The sequence below is a fragment of the Acromyrmex echinatior genome, chromosome 6 (assembly GCF_024713525.1).
Source record: "Acromyrmex echinatior isolate Ae372 chromosome 6, ASM2471352v2, whole genome shotgun sequence".
NCBI lineage: Eukaryota > Metazoa > Arthropoda > Insecta > Hymenoptera > Formicidae > Acromyrmex > Acromyrmex echinatior.
In genome coordinates, this window is record NC_141857.1 from 5,419,424 (window position 1) to 5,437,436 (window position 18,013).

At 33.4% G+C, this 18,013-nt stretch overlaps 1 protein-coding gene and 1 long non-coding RNA gene across 4 annotated transcripts in view; both read left to right on the forward strand.

Annotated features, from left to right (window-relative positions):
* The first annotated feature begins 1,125 nt into the window (after positions 1-1,125).
* The window catches only part of LOC105154010 (trehalase), a 51,024-nt gene continuing 34,136 nt past the window's right edge, over positions 1,126-18,013 (forward strand). Inside the window, exons 1-4 of one of the 3 annotated variants that reach the window (XM_087407412.1) lie at positions 1,127-1,609; positions 1,939-2,066; positions 5,761-5,905; positions 9,455-9,527. Coding sequence is in view for 1 of the 3 variants with exons in the window: in XM_087407417.1 (XP_087263543.1) it covers positions 5,763-5,905 (143 nt within the window). In the remaining 2 variants the exon portion in view is untranslated. Of the gene's footprint in view, positions 1,610-1,938; positions 2,067-5,760; positions 5,906-8,919; positions 9,373-9,454; positions 9,528-18,013 lie in introns of those variants that run through there. The other 2 variants (XM_087407417.1, XM_087407413.1) reach the window with 2 other exon arrangements.
* LOC147909291 (uncharacterized) lies at positions 9,534-12,403 on the forward strand. Its single transcript, XR_015545522.1, has 2 exons — positions 9,534-11,456; positions 11,699-12,403. It is a non-coding gene; the product is annotated as an uncharacterized LOC147909291 (long non-coding RNA).

An 18,013-nucleotide genomic window follows, 5' to 3' on the forward strand; every position in this document is an offset into this window, starting at 1 on the left:
CAAAATTAAAATTCATTTTATTTACATTAAATTTCTTCGTCCAACAGAGACTCGCTTTTACACACACACACACACACACACACACACACACACGCACGCACGCACGCACACAAAAATTTGAATCACATTAAATTAATTCTCACTTGATATAATAAGCTTGATATAAATTGTTTTTATTCCTGCACTAGAATTTTCTTGCTTCTGCTAAACATCAAACATATATCTATTTCACTTTAAGTTTTAAAAGTGTATACTAGATATAGCTATAGAAAACAGTTCTAAAATTTTAATAAATTTTTTTTTACAGAAGCAAATCAAAAGGATAATGTCAATTTCGCTCATGATTTTGCCTATCTTCAACTCTCATTCTCTTCTGTTCATTAATTCAATATTCAATCTATTCAAGAAAGTTTGTCAAAATTTTGACAGTCTATTTCCAGTATGATTCCCTATCTTGAAATTAATATCTCCCTGGATCCAACTATATGTTTCATCTCGATTTTTGCGGAGGTTTCTTTGCGAAAATAATCATCAAATATCAATCGTAAGTTTCTTTTAACATCTCATATGAAAGCGTAAACAATAGGTGACAATTGTGAGCCTTTAACCTTTTGCTCTAAATTTTTAAGTATTAAATATTCTTAAAGTACTTACATTAAAAAATTGATATTTTTATCATTATTTTTTAATACATTTCCAGATATTTCTATAGAGCATATATTTAAAAAATATCACTTCTTACTGAAGTAACTTTTAATCCAGAAACTGTCTCTGGTAAACTGTCTCTAATTTTTTTATATTATTTTTAAATAAAATTTAGAATAATCTATATTTTTTCAAATAATTCTTAACATGTTTCCTTAAACCTTACGCACGTGCCATAAGTCCACATCTACAACAAGTTTTTATGCTATAAGAAATTGACGAATCATAATCAATTATTCTCCTCGTATTCGATTGTAATTGATCAATTTCTTACGGCTTAAGGCTTAAAACACCTGTTGTAGATCCGGAATAAAGAAACAAGGGCTAGGACGATAGGGCATTCCTTGAGGCGCGTCGCGCTTGCGGCGCTTCACGGCCGGCTCCGCGTCCGACAGCCGACAAGCCGACTTCGTATTTGCGCGGCAACGCGCGCCACCGCGGCGATCAGTCAGACAGTCAGCAGCCGTCCGCCGCGCGGTATAGATCGTTAGCTGTTGTTTTGCGTACGGAGCGTGCAACGAGTGCGTGACACCCATCTTCGTGCGTGTCCGTCCGTCCATCTATTCATTTGCGGCGCCGTGGTTTGTGTCGTTTCCTCAACTGCGACACTCTTCACATTCTTGCCCTGTCTCGCCCCCATGTATCATCTCGCACTCTCGTTGTCGCTCCGGTTTTTCGCGAACAATCCTTCGCTCTTCGCCGAGCGAACGCGCGCGCGCTCCTTTTTACCGTCACTTTTTACGAATCGCGGGCGAATCGATAGCGCGAACGATTATCGTTTTTGTGCGCGCGGCGAGTCTGTGTTCCGTGAAAAGTAATCGACCTCCCGGCCGCGGTTTTTCTTCGGGAAAACCTAACGAGAACGCATTCGTCGACGCCATAGCGTGAGCTTGACGTTTTCAAGGTATGTATAATACTATGTATGCTGTGTATATTGTGAACATGTAACAGTTCGTAAAGAGAGAATGAAATCAAGAGAGGGAAAGGGGGAGAGAGAGAGAGAGATGGACGTGATCGACGCGTGCACACGCGCGAGTTCAAATTCCGCGTAACGATGGTAAGTGTCAGTCTGAAGTTGAAGTGGATTGAGCCGTAATGACGTCCGCGAGGAGGGAGGGAGGGGGCGAAAGGTGAATTGGCTATGAACGTGGCCGCAAATCGCGCGAAGGGAGGGCAAGTTCAGTTCGTTCACGCGACGCGCGACAATGACGACACGTGCTTCTTTTCTTTCAGCTTGCAGATTTTCCAGCGATCCTCGTGAAGAATCGACACGCACGAAATTTTTGATCGAATCAAGGTAGAGATTCCGATCAAACTTCGATTAATCAATATACAAATTGCTTTCCATTTACAAAACTCAGGTAATTCTCATTTATGACGTCATAACTCATTGTCAGTTGCATGTTCCTTTTCATTCTGACAAGTGAGAATCAAATGAAGTTTTTATTATCTTCAGTCTGTACTAGCTCGTGCGCTTTACTGAGTTTTGTTTACATATTTTCTAAATTTTTTGGCATGAATTTCACTTCAAAAGAGTGAAACCTCACTCCAAAGAGTGAAAATATTGCCACTCTTATTTAGCAAGAGTCCCAGCAAATGAGAATGGATTGAAATAGATTAAAATGGATTTAGATTTTCAGAAATACGGATTCATGAATGTTAAAATGAATCCTTTTCAATCCTGAATGCATTTTTATAGGAATTGCATGAAACAAATGTCTATTCAATCTTGAATGCATTTTTATTTATTTATAGAAATGACATGGAGTATATTTCTATGCTTTTCAATCTAAAAATAATATTATAGTATTTTGTGTCTGTGTGCATTGTGAATACTGCTTAATTAAAAATTCTGAATAGGAAGTACAGTTTTTCAATTCAATTGAATCTAAAAATAATATCGGCCATTTCTGCACATTGTGAGTACTGTCAAATTAAAAATTCTGAATAGGAAATGCAGTTTTTTAATTCAATTGAATAAAAAAAAAATTTTTCTTTTAATGGTCCATTTTCTTAAAATTGTTTCATTTAAAAATACATCATGAATACTATTTTATTCAAAATTATGAATAAGAAATTTTTCGTTTAATTCAACTAAGTTAAAAAAAAGTACTGTAAAAATATATCATGAATTCTATTTTATTTAATAGTTAAAAAACATAAAAAGAACTACGTAAATATATACAATAAATGTTACATATGTAAATTCCTTATTTTCAATAATTTAATAAATTAATCGCTTTTATGTATATTTTATATTAATACGTTTTCTTTATTATACAGCTAGCGTATATTTTTTGTATAAAAGTTTTAAAATAATAACTATAGAATTTCATGTAATTACTGCTTTAATTTATTTAAACTTTTACATGTATAAAAATTTTTTATATGGAATCTAATTCATTTTTATAGGTTTAAAATACGGATTCGGATGGATTGAAAATTTCCAATTCATTTCCAATCTATTTTTGTTTGTTCGGATGGCAGTATTTTCTTTGGAAATTTTAAACGAGAGTGATAATATTTTCTCTCTTGAAGATTTCGCTCCAAAGAATTTAGAGAATAACTTTAGACTCAGTATCATTTGTGTGAAAATAGAAAATAACCATAGTTAACTTAATTGACACCTGTGTTATTTTGCGGCAGAATTACTAACTTTGCGGTATTTAACGCATTAAAAAGAGCATTAATTCATAGTTAATAAGTTAGGTTTTAGTTAGAAATGTGATGAAATCTGCTTTCAGCGATTCTGCAATTGAATCAATCGCCGATTAGGTTAGTCGGAGTTGCTTACAATGGCGTCTCTTGCTTTGGAGTTTCTAGAGTTTCGTTAGTAATTTAAATCATATTTACTCCTTACGTTCGAGATGGAATATATTCGAAAAAATCGAAAAATGAAGAAAAGAAGAAGGAAAATAAATGGAAAAATGAAATGAAAAAAATCTTGTTTGTTATGCATTACGAAACGTTGCTAATTTAGCTTGCGTCGATCAATTTCCGTCCAATCGATAGAGCATCAGCAACCAAGGCACACTTTCTGCCGCTTATACCCATCTTACGATATATATTTTTACGTGACCGTGATGTCACGAAAGAATCCGAGCTAGCTAGCGAGAGTTCTGAGCATGCGCTTTTCATCGTTGTTGCCGGAGTAAACAATAGTCGATTGTAGAAAAACGCGCATGTAGTCTACGTTTTATAAGTCTATGTAAATATCTGACGGACAAAAAAAGTCTAATTTTTTTTTATTGCAAGATTTTTTAATTACTTTTTTTATTACCTCACTTTTTGTTAATTCATGGAAAGAACGAATTTGCTGAAGTATAAAAATTCAGCTACATACAGATCTGAAATCATTTTGTTGGACCATCAAAATAGTTACGTAGAAATCTCAAGCATGATGAGTAAAAAATTTTGATATTCTAGCAATCTATTTGAACATCCTACATAATTATTTTGATAATTCAAAAAAATTATTTTCAGATCTATATAGCTTAATTTTACATATTCAGCAAATTCTTTCCGTGTTTATTATTCGGCAATTTTTTAAAATAATTGACTGCAGAATAAAGAATTTCTAGAAGTTTTGAATGAAATATCTTTATGAATAATTGTATGTATCAATTTGAGTGAATGAATAAATAATAAGAGTACATTATACTTTATATCTTAAAGTTAGAAAAAGAAGTCTTGCCAACGAAAGGCGTGAAATGACGGAGGAAAATACAGGTCGAATGAGTAATTGTGTTGAGAATAATATTTATAAATTCTCTTTTTTTTTCGCTTGTGCACAAATTTATTTGCGAATTGCAGTGTTAATCTTGTCGGAAGCGAAATTTTATAATTTTTAGAATAGAGGAAAGGAGATTTTTAATAAACTTATCGTAATCGAGCTGTTGTTAATGTCTCATTAAAATTAAAAAATATAGCATATAAAAAATAAATAGAAATGAACGATCGTTAGCGTGATCCCAACGGGATCAACAAGTTCTATAAATAGCAATATCTCGAGATTAAATGTCGAGCAACTTCTCAATAATCGGATCGTATGTCCTATTCTGCCAATTTAAAACTGACACGCACAAGTCGTAGTACATCCCTGGGAATCATCTGAAATCCAATCACATTCTTTTAATCTTTTAAAGTGAATCTTATTCTGAAAAATAAAAAAAATCTCTTAAAAATGGAGCCACTTATTTTCAAGACTGGTTAAATTTTTACTCTTTAGAGTGAGATTCCACTCCAAAGAATTTAGAGAGAGACACAGAAATCCGAATGTACGAGAGAGTTGCACTTTGTTACAAAGTTTTCTCTTCTTTTAGATATTTCCTTTCTGCGAAATTGTTACGCTACGTTCATTAAACTAATCGATAAAGACCGTTGCTCTCGAATTGAAGATAAGATGACGTTTCCCGACGAGACACTGACTCATTGCGTATTCACTGACAACGCGGATTGCTCTTCCCACTCGTGAATTTGCAAATCACGTGCGTGTCGTAAACGTCAGGCCGAAGGTCGAGAGCATATCAAGTGTTGGAGTTTCAACTTATCGTGTCCGGAACGTATAGATTATTATGTGACGCATTCGATTTATCGACATTTATATCAAGAGAAGACTACCGGTACCGATTTTTTTTTCACGTGCTCATTCATTTGCCCTTTCTCATAACTAAATGCAATGTATATCAGATTGATTAGATAAATACGTGACTCGATGTCTACGATCTAAAGATTAGAACTCTTTACGAATATCACGCTGACGATCGTTCATTTCTATTCATTTTTTACATGATATATTTTTTTATTTTAATAAGGCATTAACAACAATTTTGCTAACTTCTTATTTTTGCGTATATATCTTCGTTTCTTGTATGTTATATAATCGTCTTGTTATCATTTGCTCGAGTAGCAAGATTATATTTTATTTCTTATTGATGTTAAAGTCGTCATTAAAACGTTATCTTGCTTTAACGTCATCTTGCTACTTGAATTAATTGTGTATGTACGTAACAAATTATTATGACTAATTATTATTATTATTATTCTCTTTTGCAGTGATGCTGGTTGTTTGGCAAGGAGCTCGCCGTTGCCTGAGTTGCAGCGGGCAGCGCACTAATCAGGGTCACCAATTTCAAAAGTCGCATCATCGTCGCGAGCCGATCAGCGAGAAGCTCGACCGGTATCATCTCGTTAGATCCAGGTAAATAAACCGGTTATTACCAAGCTTTGTTTTCTTATTATCATTATTTTTCGTTATACAATAATCAGTGTTATCTGTTATTCTCTTCGTAGAAAGGTTTTCTGATAAGGAAACGAAAAATATTCTTGATCTTATCGTAACACAGTATAAAAATAAAACGATATTAAGAATAGATCAATGTATTCTCCTTCCTTGAATTGTATTAACTTATTATCTTGAGACAAAAATAGAAATATTGAAAACATATAAATTTAAGTTTATATATTAGGTGTTGGAATTAATTCGTAGCGTTTTTTAATGAAAGAATGTTATTTATTTCACATGAGCATTAAAAAATACATTAATGAAAGTACTTCCCATCACTTGTAAAACGCTACGAATTAATTCCAACACCTAATATAAATCTTTTCCCAATGTTATAATGCATGACGTTTGTGCCATAATGTTTAATACAAAATTGATGTCCAAGATCATTCTATTCCAAATTTAAGAACCTCTTTTTTTAAGAGTAGGATATTCCATTGTTAACAATAAATATGATGTCCCTGTCAGTTTTATTTTATAATGGATTGAAGAGAAATATTGTATCCAGAAATCTTTTTCTGGTGCAACTACTCGATGAAAAGCGTAATAAATCCTCGAATGATCTAAACAATCCTAACATATAGATTATTCTAATATTATATGATAGAATAATGAAGTAGTTCTACTGTTTTTACACATCAGTGTGTGAGAACTTTAATGTATAATAATTTAATTTTAATTGATTTTAATTTAATTTTAATAATAATTTATAAATAATTTTTAATTTTTCTATACAAATAAAACTTTCTAATTTATGGCACATTTACCCTAGATTCCTATTGATCTCGAAATTATAAAAAAATTTTTGTTCCTGTAAAAAAATTAATACACAAAATAATATATGCGAAGTTACTATGTTTTATTGAAGAATAATTAGGGTGGGACAATAAAAAATATAATTATGTTATTAGCATAAGATTTTATTGAATGCGTACATTTATTGGTACATTTAAACAAACATCCGAAAGATTATTAGCAATAAAGTCGAGATGGATGTAGCAGTTCATTATCCTACCGTCTGCAATCGAACCGCGTAATTGATTGAGCTAATCACGCTCGGTTGAATTTCATACATGCATCAATGTGCATGTATGCGTGCAAACTCGTACATATGTGTACGCGCCTTGTCGCCGGACTCGAATAAGACGAAGTAATTCTCCGATGACCCGACCGTTTAATCGCGGGACATTTGCGAGAGGAAAATTTTCCAACGACTCGATCCGAACAGCAATTCGAAACACCCATGGCGTATTTCATGTATTTCTCAGAAATCATCGCGAGATTTACCGCCGCGTCGAGATATCTGAGTCACCGGCTACATCCGTCAAAATAAAAATACCGGCGAATAATCGGAAAAATTGCACCTAAGAAAGCGTTAAGATTTACTTGCGGGAAATACAACGAAGAATATTAATCGTCTAAAAAAATCGATTGTTCAATCATCGTCGTCAATAATTTTTAATTCAAATATAGCGCAATCTTTTAGGAATCACTGAATCCAGAGAAAGTAATGTTATAGCTATTATTTTTTCGGAAATCTTTTTTAATTTTATGCAATTGTTTGTAGTTAAGATAAATATTACTCTTTTTCCCTCGTAAAAATGTTATATTAGCGAGTGAATAATTGGAAAATTTATACTTGAAAGAGTATAATAAGATTCACTTGCGGGAAATACGAAAGTTGTAAAAAAAGAAACAACAGTCATCGAAAAAAATCCCTTTTTTAATTAATTCCCATCGTTAATAATTTTCGAAGTGTAGCGCAATCTTTTAGAAATCACTGAATTCGTGAGGAAGTAATATTATAGTTATCATTGTTACAGAATTCTTTTGTAATTTGACGTAATTGTCGTACAGTTGATATGAACGCCACTCTCTTCTTTCATTTAAAATAAAAAAATGTCAGGAAATGCACGCAGATCCATCGTGTCACATCGGATTTAACGTGTCATAATTAATATATGTTTTTACAGTCGACGGCCTTACGATAAAGACGTGAGTAACACTTAACGTATCAGACACGTGCATAAACGGGGCATTCACGCCGTAGCTACGTGTTGCGTGACATACTGCTATGTGAGTAGCTTCTACCTCGGATGCGTGCATTTCCTTTAAAAAAACACATCGTGTGAACGAATTGTGTGACAATTTTCACCTGATTCGACTGCTCGAGCTTCCCATAATCGAGGCACGTAGTAGCGCAGTACGTGTCTCGTGCGGTATCACGATCTCTATTATTAGCTTACTGTCGCGTCATATAAATTACATAATATTAATGTTAACATTGTTGTGAAATATTACGTTTAAGTTTATTTTGTGATATTTCAAACTGAACAATCGGGAAGGATAGATAAAAATAAAGATGGAAACGGTATTTATAGCCGATATTGCCTATTTCATCATTCGTTTATCATCACCATTATACGCCAACGAGTCGGTATCCAACGTTAACGTCACGTTTAATTGACTCTTCTGCGATAATAATTTGATCACGAAATACGAAGGTATTTCGAAATTCGGAAAATCGAACGGTGCACTCACACAGACTCGTCTAAATCTAGAATACACTGAAAGAAAAGATTGACTGAATATGGCATAGCATTTTTAATTGGTTGCAGCAGACAATTAAAAATGCTATGCTATTTTATCATTTAATTTGCTGCAGCCAATTTTCTTTTAGTGCACACGCATTAATTGCAGTAGTTATTTATCACCAATGAAACTTCGAGCTCGACTAATTTATTTCTTCTCATTAGACAAGTCGCGAGTGCGTTAACATACGTAACACGACACGTATACATAACACAGCAGCGTTAATAATGCGTGTTTTGCGATGGATCTACGTCGGCGGCAACTTCGATTGTCGAAGTGAGAAATATTTGCGGTCACGTGACAATTACCGACGAGTATGCCGGCGATTATAAAGCACTTATAAGGCGATTGACGTTCCCAATGGGTTAGTTCACGATCGAACGTCGACGCGCCGACATCTTTTTGTACTCACGCGTGTCATATTGTCATAATATCGTGCGCTATCTTCGAATTAAATTTCATACGTCTACGAGTTTCTTTGCATTTCTTCGCCATCTCGCTGACATGTCTTCGTTATCGTACACCAAAACCGTAGCTGATTTTCGGGAAATTGCATTTGTCACACTCGAGACAAAAAGAGAAATATCAAATCAAAAATAATTCAAGGCAGTGAAATTTTTATGTTGAAAATATAGAGCAACAATAGAAAATCACTCTTTCTTCCGAGTAACTTGTGGAACTATTGTTATTTATACTGGTGTGTCGTTAGCAGGCAGAAAATCTGCGAACGAAGTTTAACTCTTTCCGGTGCGCGAAGTTTCAAGGACTAGATGTTTTTGTGTAAAAGTTGAGTGCGTGGACTTTACATTGTAAATACGATTTTAAACTAGTCAAATTGAGTTATATTGTAAAGAAAGTTCATTTTCATTGCAGCTGCACATCGTTGCATCTGTTTTCTTGTGTGCGTCAAGGTTGGGGACAAAGCGGAAAGAAATCCAAGGTTACGGTACGTACAAGGTTTTCTCAAGTAGTCGATCGATTGATTGATAGATAGCGATTTATTTAGGGAGTCTCTAGGCGACTTAATTGTATTTAGCGATATATTGCATTTCCGCTACTCGAATACTTCCGCTACACTTTATTGTTAGTTATTAGTACGCTTATCGTTTTTTAATTAGATAAATTATAGTTTTAATTCGATAGATTATAGTTTTTCTATTAGATAAATCCTTTAAAAATATGATTTCGTGACCATTATTAGCAAGCAGAGATATTTTTAAAACATTCCTTGCACAAATAGAATTAGGATGCAATTTTATGCGATCATAGCTGCCGCTACCATCTTCAATCGATTTTTTTTTCATTCGAACGAAAATTGAAACGTTGTTGAAGATCATTGTGATTTTCATTGACATAATTCAACGTAATTGATTTAAAATAACTACATACAAAATGCAAAAGCAAGAATCGTAGATAAATATAGTAAAAAAATGAGCAATATTACTGCTTTAAGATGAAAACTCCATTTCTTTAATAATTTATGTTAACAAAACTTGAAATATTGCATGAAATATGAGATGATTAATATGAAATCGTATATATTTGTATTTACTCTCGTATTTACTGCAATATTTTTTATATAAATCTGGAATTTATGATGATTGCAGTAGAGCGCACATAGCATATCTCTATGGTTAACCGCATTGCAATATGAAGATAGTTTTCTCGTGAATAGGGCTATCATATTGGAATCACAAGGAGAGAGTACATATATTTAAAAAAAAAAAGATGATTCAGGGACGGAAGGAGAGGGTATAATTTTTTATACATTAAATGTATGTATTTAATAAAATAAAATTTTAAAAATATAATTTTTATTAACAATTTTTATTAATATAATTTTATAAATATAAAATTTTAATTAATGATCAAAAGTTTTACGATCTTAAAAAGAACAAATGTATTCTTAAAATAATTGACTCTATTCGCGAAATTAATTTAAATAAGTAGGTACTATAAGTATGATGTCTCATTTAATAATGCAAATCGATAAGTTGGCTAATAATCGATCGTGATTCGAACCGCACAATAGCTCTTTAATGAGATATTTGAGTTCATGTAATCTTTTGCTAATATAAGAAACTGTCACCAGACGCGTAAATAATACGAAGATCTCGAATCTGGCATGAAAATATAGCCAAAGGTTGAAAGTCCTCTCTGAATATTTCTTCAGATGCAAAAGTGAATGAGCACGTGCTCAATAATTTCGCGTTTCTCCGTCAAACTTCGTTCGACTTCGCGATAACTACACACTTGACAGCAGTCGACTACGCTACTCACACCTTGATACATAAAAACCAGTTCATTCCGGGTCGCCGACGTCGCCATTCAATATAGATCATGGACGATACCAGAATACGTGAAGTTTTGCTCATCCAGGACAGAATTAGAGCCAGGAAATTCTCTTTGTCTTCTTGTCGATCTTCGCCACGAGATGATTATCGATTTCACCTTTTTCTGTTTCCTGAAATAGCATATATCTTGAAATAATCAAAGCGCTATCTTTTTGTTATCAGTTCGTTGAATTTGCAATAATTTTTTATTCTTTTTTATTCTTTTGTCTGATTAAATGCGAAAAGTTTTTTGTATATCACAATTTTGCTGTTTTTCTTCTTTCTTCATTGATTTTTTTCTTGTGAGGTATAATATTCCTCTTTTTTTCTTCCAACAATGAAAATTTTACGGAGCGATTTTGCCATCAGTTTATGAGTTTTGCGCCTTTAGTCTCTCCTTGAGAACGTGACGCCTATTAATCAATCCCTCACTGTTAACTGGGATCTTTAAAGACATCATCGATATTTTGATTGTGAATTTCAGTAGATAAATTTAAATTTGTAAAAAATAAGTGAAGTTACACAATCCGACTTCTATGATGGTAAAAATTCATTGTTAAAGCTTTGATAATTATACCAAAATTGTTTCACTTAAATGAAATAAGCGTTTGTAAATACTCTCAATATATCAGTTAAAAAATTCATTGAGACTGATTACTGATTCTACATTTACAAAAGTTCAAGACATCAAAGACATGACCTTGTATCTTAATTAGATTTCAAAAGAGCACAGACACTTTTGTTTGATCCCAAACTCGAGTTCAATTAACGCCTTTTCCTGCAGACCGTGACGAATATATCTATCCTCCGAGAAAATAAAGAGAGTAGTTAAACTACGTCTGGCCGGGAATGAAAGAGACACAGAACAAGGCTGACAGTGAGCGGTTCAGTGCAGTGCCGGAGTTAACCGCGTTTGTTAACTGGAGTTGCTGACCTTAAAAACTATTATAGAGTCTCTTTTCCTCATCAAGAGATGTACAGTCACAAATTGAGAATATTTCGATTCAAAGGAGTGCGCCAGGCTATCCTTTTCGAGGTAATGCGAGGTCGCTCGTAACGCGAGTGCGAGTCCGTGCCGTGCCTTGCTGTGTCTCGCGACTCGCTTGGATTGTACGCGAGTTCGGCCCTGATTCTGTGATCAGGAGAGGGAAACAGAGACCCCCGACTCGTGCGAATACTACTCGCGCGAGCAGTCAGCCAGTCACGTACGTAACGCGGCACCATCGTGAGGTCCACGTTTTTCGTATCTTCTTTCATGAGGAGACAAGTTGATTTCGTCAGCGACGCGTGATTGACCTGATCGACTCTCTCATCTGTAATCTCGTACCCTGCGACACGCTTCTTCTCATGGCAAACGTGACAAACGTCGTGAATAGTACGCTGATAGTGTGACCGCGCGCGAATTTCAGTGAATATCCTGCTCTTCCTCTCTCTCTCTCTCACACACATATATTCTGCTGCTCCGGCCTGCGTTAAAGCAGATGCGAAGGTACGTTCAGTTTTCAGACGATAGAAGAATCGCGTTACAACTCCCTAACTGTCGTGCGTTGTCTGAGAGAGCACGTGTCTGAGAGAATCGAAAGCCTTCATGATGAGCATCTCTTGGCTTCATTGTATTCGCGTATCTATATGCGTATTTGCGGAGATTTATTTCTTTGTGTTACATAATACTAAATAAAATGCATGACAATTAGAGAGTGGAAAGTTAGGACCTATGTGATGAAATTAAATTTTGGATTAATTAAAGATAATATAGTTCTAGAAGAATAAAATCACAATGGTAAAATAGAAGGACTACGAGCCTATTTTATTTAAAAAATTTATTAAAAAATTTATTAAAAAAACGTTTGATATTTATTGGTACCGAAATGTTTGTTGGTTTGTTTATAATTTTATATTTATAATGATCATTTTTATATTCAAATGTTAAACGTTGTTTTTAACAAATGTTTTTAACAAAATAAACTCGTAGCCATTCTATTTTATCATTGTAAATTTTGAATATTAATTTAGAAAAAAATATTTTGGATTTATACTATAAAAAATTAAAATGCAGAATGTTAGAAAGCATAATTTTGCGCGTGATATATTCACTGAAATATTTAAAAATTTAGTTAAATACAAATCTGAAAATAATTTTGTTTAAAGCATTACAATAATTAGTAGGAAGTTTAAACTGATTGATATATTAAAACTTTTTGCATTGTCATCAACGCATTGTCATTAAGCATTCTACATAATTATTTTGATGGCTTAGCAAAATTATTTTTGAATTTGTATCTACCTAAATTTTTAGAGACTTCAATAAAATTGTTCTTTCCATGTAAACTTACTAGAGATAGAAATAGTAACAAAAAATAGACAAAAAAAAGATTCTTACAAAAATTGTAAGTTTCGTATCTAAAAAATAATCTTTATTCACTTGTAAAAGTTTTTCTATTCTATAATATTGTGAAACTGTGATTGAAAACTGATATCCTCAATATTATGTCACACAAATGGAGAGAAAATATCTTTTGTGTATATTCGTATGAATGAACGATTAAATATTAATGCCTATGATCTTTTTCAAAATGTAATGATATTCTTAGAATTACTATAAGGATGCGCGTATTTTTAGATGCAAATGTCTGCTCTGTGCTTCACTATTAACGTACTTTGCTATAAGAAGTGAAAATCAGAACATATCGTTGCTAAGAGAGATAAAATTTGCATTTTTCGCGACATCATTCTCATCTGTCATTCACATCTGTCGAATTCAATTCGCATTTCGCTCGCGTGTCGCGTCGAAGGACATTACTTAGTCTTTGTCCTTTTGAATACCATTGATGATGCTTCTCGGAAATGATAATTCGAAGGTTCTAATTTGCATTCGTCGCGACAGTGTAGAAAACGGTGAATTATTTTAATTAAACTTAGAGCATTCCCAACGCGGCATCGTAAAACACTCGATCTTACCTTATCAGCAGATCACCTTACATTTATCATCAGATCACAATCTTAAATTGAATTTTTTGTTATCATCTTATTAGATAAATTATCTATTAGATAAATTGATATTAAATTACGACTACACAAGCGGAATATTACCTATTCTTCATAGCGTAAATCCAGTGATATAACAATAATAGTTTGAATTAGGCGTAAATTAATTTGCGACATATTCAAACAATGCTAATGATACCACTGGCCGTGAAACGCTATACGAATTAAATAATTGTTTGTACAATTGGAGTTAGCGAAGTAATTTTACGCGTTATTTCTTTAATATATTCTTTTTAATTCATGTAACTAAAAGAAATTTGTGAGCCGCAGCCATTCGAACAATTATTTTTAATTCGAAATATTCGAATACTTATTACTTGGATTTTAGCTAATCATAATCCAACTTATCACTTTCAGTTTATTTCAAAATAATTAAGAGATACTAGGATTTTATCTATAAAAAATAGTATATAACATTTCATGTGGAATTGTCATAAGATGTAATACTGCCGTTCGAATTTTTTTCTATAGAATTTTTTTCGTAGAAGAGTTTTCACGTAGACCTTAATTCTTCGTCTGTAATCTAGATCTTTTTGGCACAAGCGAAATTTCACTCTCAATTTTCCGAAATAAAGAAGGATTAAATCATTAAATCCGATCCGCATTCTTAAAATATCTTGTTAAAAAATTTGTAAATATTTGTAACAGAGATGTTGAAAAGTAAATGAATTTTTTAAAAACTTAGAGATAAACAACTTGGACTGGACGAAAGGAGTGATACGCATGGAAAATTAATATTATAATTTCAGATAATAAATAAATATTTGGATGATATTTATAAATTCGGATTATAGAATATTCGCTTCACATTGACGACATGAGACACTTCCAGTCTCATTACTCCAATTCTTTGCATCGTGACATGGTATCTTTTATTCTCTTCATTGCTTATACTTATCTCTGCCGTTATTCGTTGATCTCTTTCTCCAAGGGTCAAAATAATATTAGAACATCAGAGCAGTGATTGAAGCGTAGCGAATGTGAATAAGTTAGCTACACAGCTGAAATTAACATGGGTCTTCGTGAACGAAGAACACGCATTTTGTGTGTCACATTGACATCGTGCCAGGATTGATGTCGACCAGCCTAAGTAAGTTACAGGGCCACGCAGATATTATTAGATAGGTTAGCGCGAAATACCACGTATTTCCTAACATATCATCAACGAGAATCGCGTATAGTAATATCATTTCATGGTCAGAAAGAGGGAGAAAGAGATCATTTCTCGCTTATATCTCGCATGCTTGAATTTCGTTCAGCAGTAGTAAATAAACACCCTAGAGTTTTTTAAATATCCGGACGATCCTTTTTCACGTGACATGTCGACGTTTTCTTATTTTTAGTTTTTGTTTAGATCGCGGATATAAAGTAGCGGCAGCCGCACAAGCGCTGCGTCAGCGAGAATGGATGTTACTTCGTCTGCAGCGAATGCAAAAAGCGCAGTCGCCAATTACGGTTGGGTAATTCTTAAATAACTTCTACTTATGTCAGTTACGAATAAATTCCATTCCGCAAGACGCTCTCGATGTATTTTTCATTAATTATCACGGTTTTCTTCTGGGGGAGTGAGAAGTAAATTAATACGTGGAATTTCCGTTTTATGCGATGATTTGATTTTTTTTTTTTTAGGAAAGAAGAGAAGAGGATTTCGGTAAAATTAAATCTTCGTAAATTGAACAATTCTCAGAACGAGCGTCTGAAATAGAACAATTAAACAATATTTAGCGAATTTAATAATGCGAAAAAAATTATAAACTTCTAAAATATTTTGAATTGAAAATGAGAAAATTTACAAAAATTTGACTACAAAAATGTACAAATTAAATTAGGCACAATTTGTTTGTGATATATATTTTATTATGTGATAGCGATAGTTACATTACTTGGAAAGTATTTATTGATAGCATAGAAGATCAAACTTCCGGCCTTTCTAGATTGGTAACAATCTCATTTCGAGGTATAGCCTCCCATTTTCAGTTTCAAAGAACTCGTTCCCGAACGACAATGCAATTTTGCGAGGAAGTTCCATCATCCGATAGTAATACGCACCTCCGATTGTAAAACGTTGCGTCATGACGTGACGTACTTCTAGTCATCACACCAATATTGATGGGGCGTACATGTGCCGTCATGGCTCGTCTTGATAAACACACGTGATTTATTGTCGTCGCGCGTCTTGCGCAAAGTTTGTTCGAAAAGCATAATTATCAGTATAACGTGGAATCTCTCGTGGTTGGTCGCGACAGCGCTGGAGAGAAAGCCAATGACGCAAGGTGCAAGGTGCAAGACGAGCCTTCGCTTTAGGTAGCTGCGATTCGTCGGTTCGGTAGGCGTTGGTAGCGAGACTGCTCGCGATTGGCAACCTAGCTGGTTGGACGAGAGGCTCGTCTCGAGCGGTTCTCATCCTGAGATTTGTGACAAGTCCGACTGGACTGCTTAGTCCGATGTTCAAAGTGAGGATATGACAAACTCTAATTACTAGAAATATTTTTTATTTTCACAACTGCTCTGTGTTGTAATAAAAGAAAAGAGTTTTAAAATAATTTTGACAATTTTACTGGATATAATTTGGATCCAAAGATGAAATTTATTAGGTGTTGGAATTAATTCGTAGCGTTTTACAAGTGATGGGAAGTACTTTCATTAATGTATTTTTTAATGCTCATGTGAAATAAATAACATTCTTTCATTAAAAACGCTACGAATTAATTCCAACACCTAATATTTTGAAATATTTTAAGAATTTTATTATTATTATAATTTTATTGTTATTATAATTTTAATCTCTATAGATTAATTTATTTAATATATTCTTGTTTAATAATTGCTACATTTTTTTGCCTTAGTAAAAGGCAAAAATATGTCGATGGATTGAAGGCCGCCAAGTATGAATTAATATGAGAGAATGTAAAAATTATTGAATTTAAAATAGACGATAGCAGAGGGCCAAAATGATTTTTAAAATCAACCGGTGTGCAACGGCCTTTAGCGCGTCCAACGCAATTACTATCGGAGATCGCCCTCACTAACATCAACTCGCTCGATTACCTCGCGTCATTGGAGACAATGATATTCTCGGTACGACGATTGTCGTGCGGGAAGAGAATCCCCGTTGAAATTGCGACGGTTATCCAATTGTTTGCGGAAATTTCGAACCGCGTCACGGAAGACATGTATTTTCATTTGATACAAATGAATTTATCGACGTTTATCGACATGACAATTAATTATTCGCAAACGATTCGCAATAATCTCCAGATCACAAAGAGCTTACTTTTTTTTTAGACTAAATAAATTCTGATTTTCCTAATTTATTATTAGGTTTATTTAAGATTATATATCAAAATAACTGGAATTGGAAATTTATATCTTCCGCATAAAAATATAAATTATATATATATTGAGAGATAGAGGAGGGGGAGGGAGGAAGGGAGAGAGAGAGATCAATACTTATATTTAATAATACAATTTTATAATTTAAATGAAAATTTTCTAACTTTATTTTAATTATTTTTATATGTCTACTTATTAAAATAATTTTTTATTCTGGTTCTAAATCGCTACTAAATTTTTTGTATTACTTTCAAATATAATATAGGAAAATTTGTAATTTTTTTCATTTTTTGTTAAAAAATACATCCTCGAATAATGATTAATAAATGTCTTGGAAATTCATAGTTTTCCGACAATTTTTACTTCTCTTAATTTTTTTAGTTGTCAAGCACTGAAAATATCTCGATCTGTTTCCAAAATTGATTTCAGTTTAAAGAATCTATTAGTAGACGATTGCGGAAAGAGATTGCCGTTGACGGCTAATTTAACAGTTACATTTTTGATGACATTGCTTAACGAACGAGGTAAGTCTCGATTGCCGTAATAATTGGAACAATATACGTGACTTTGACCGATTTATCAATAAAGCGTCCCATAATGAGTAACACGCGAACTGACGAATCAACCTGCTTGATGACTTGATGACTCGCAACGTCACAGCAAGAAAGTCGCTGATTGGATAGATTGACTGTCGGTCGAGGGGCTCGTCCAAGTAAACTGG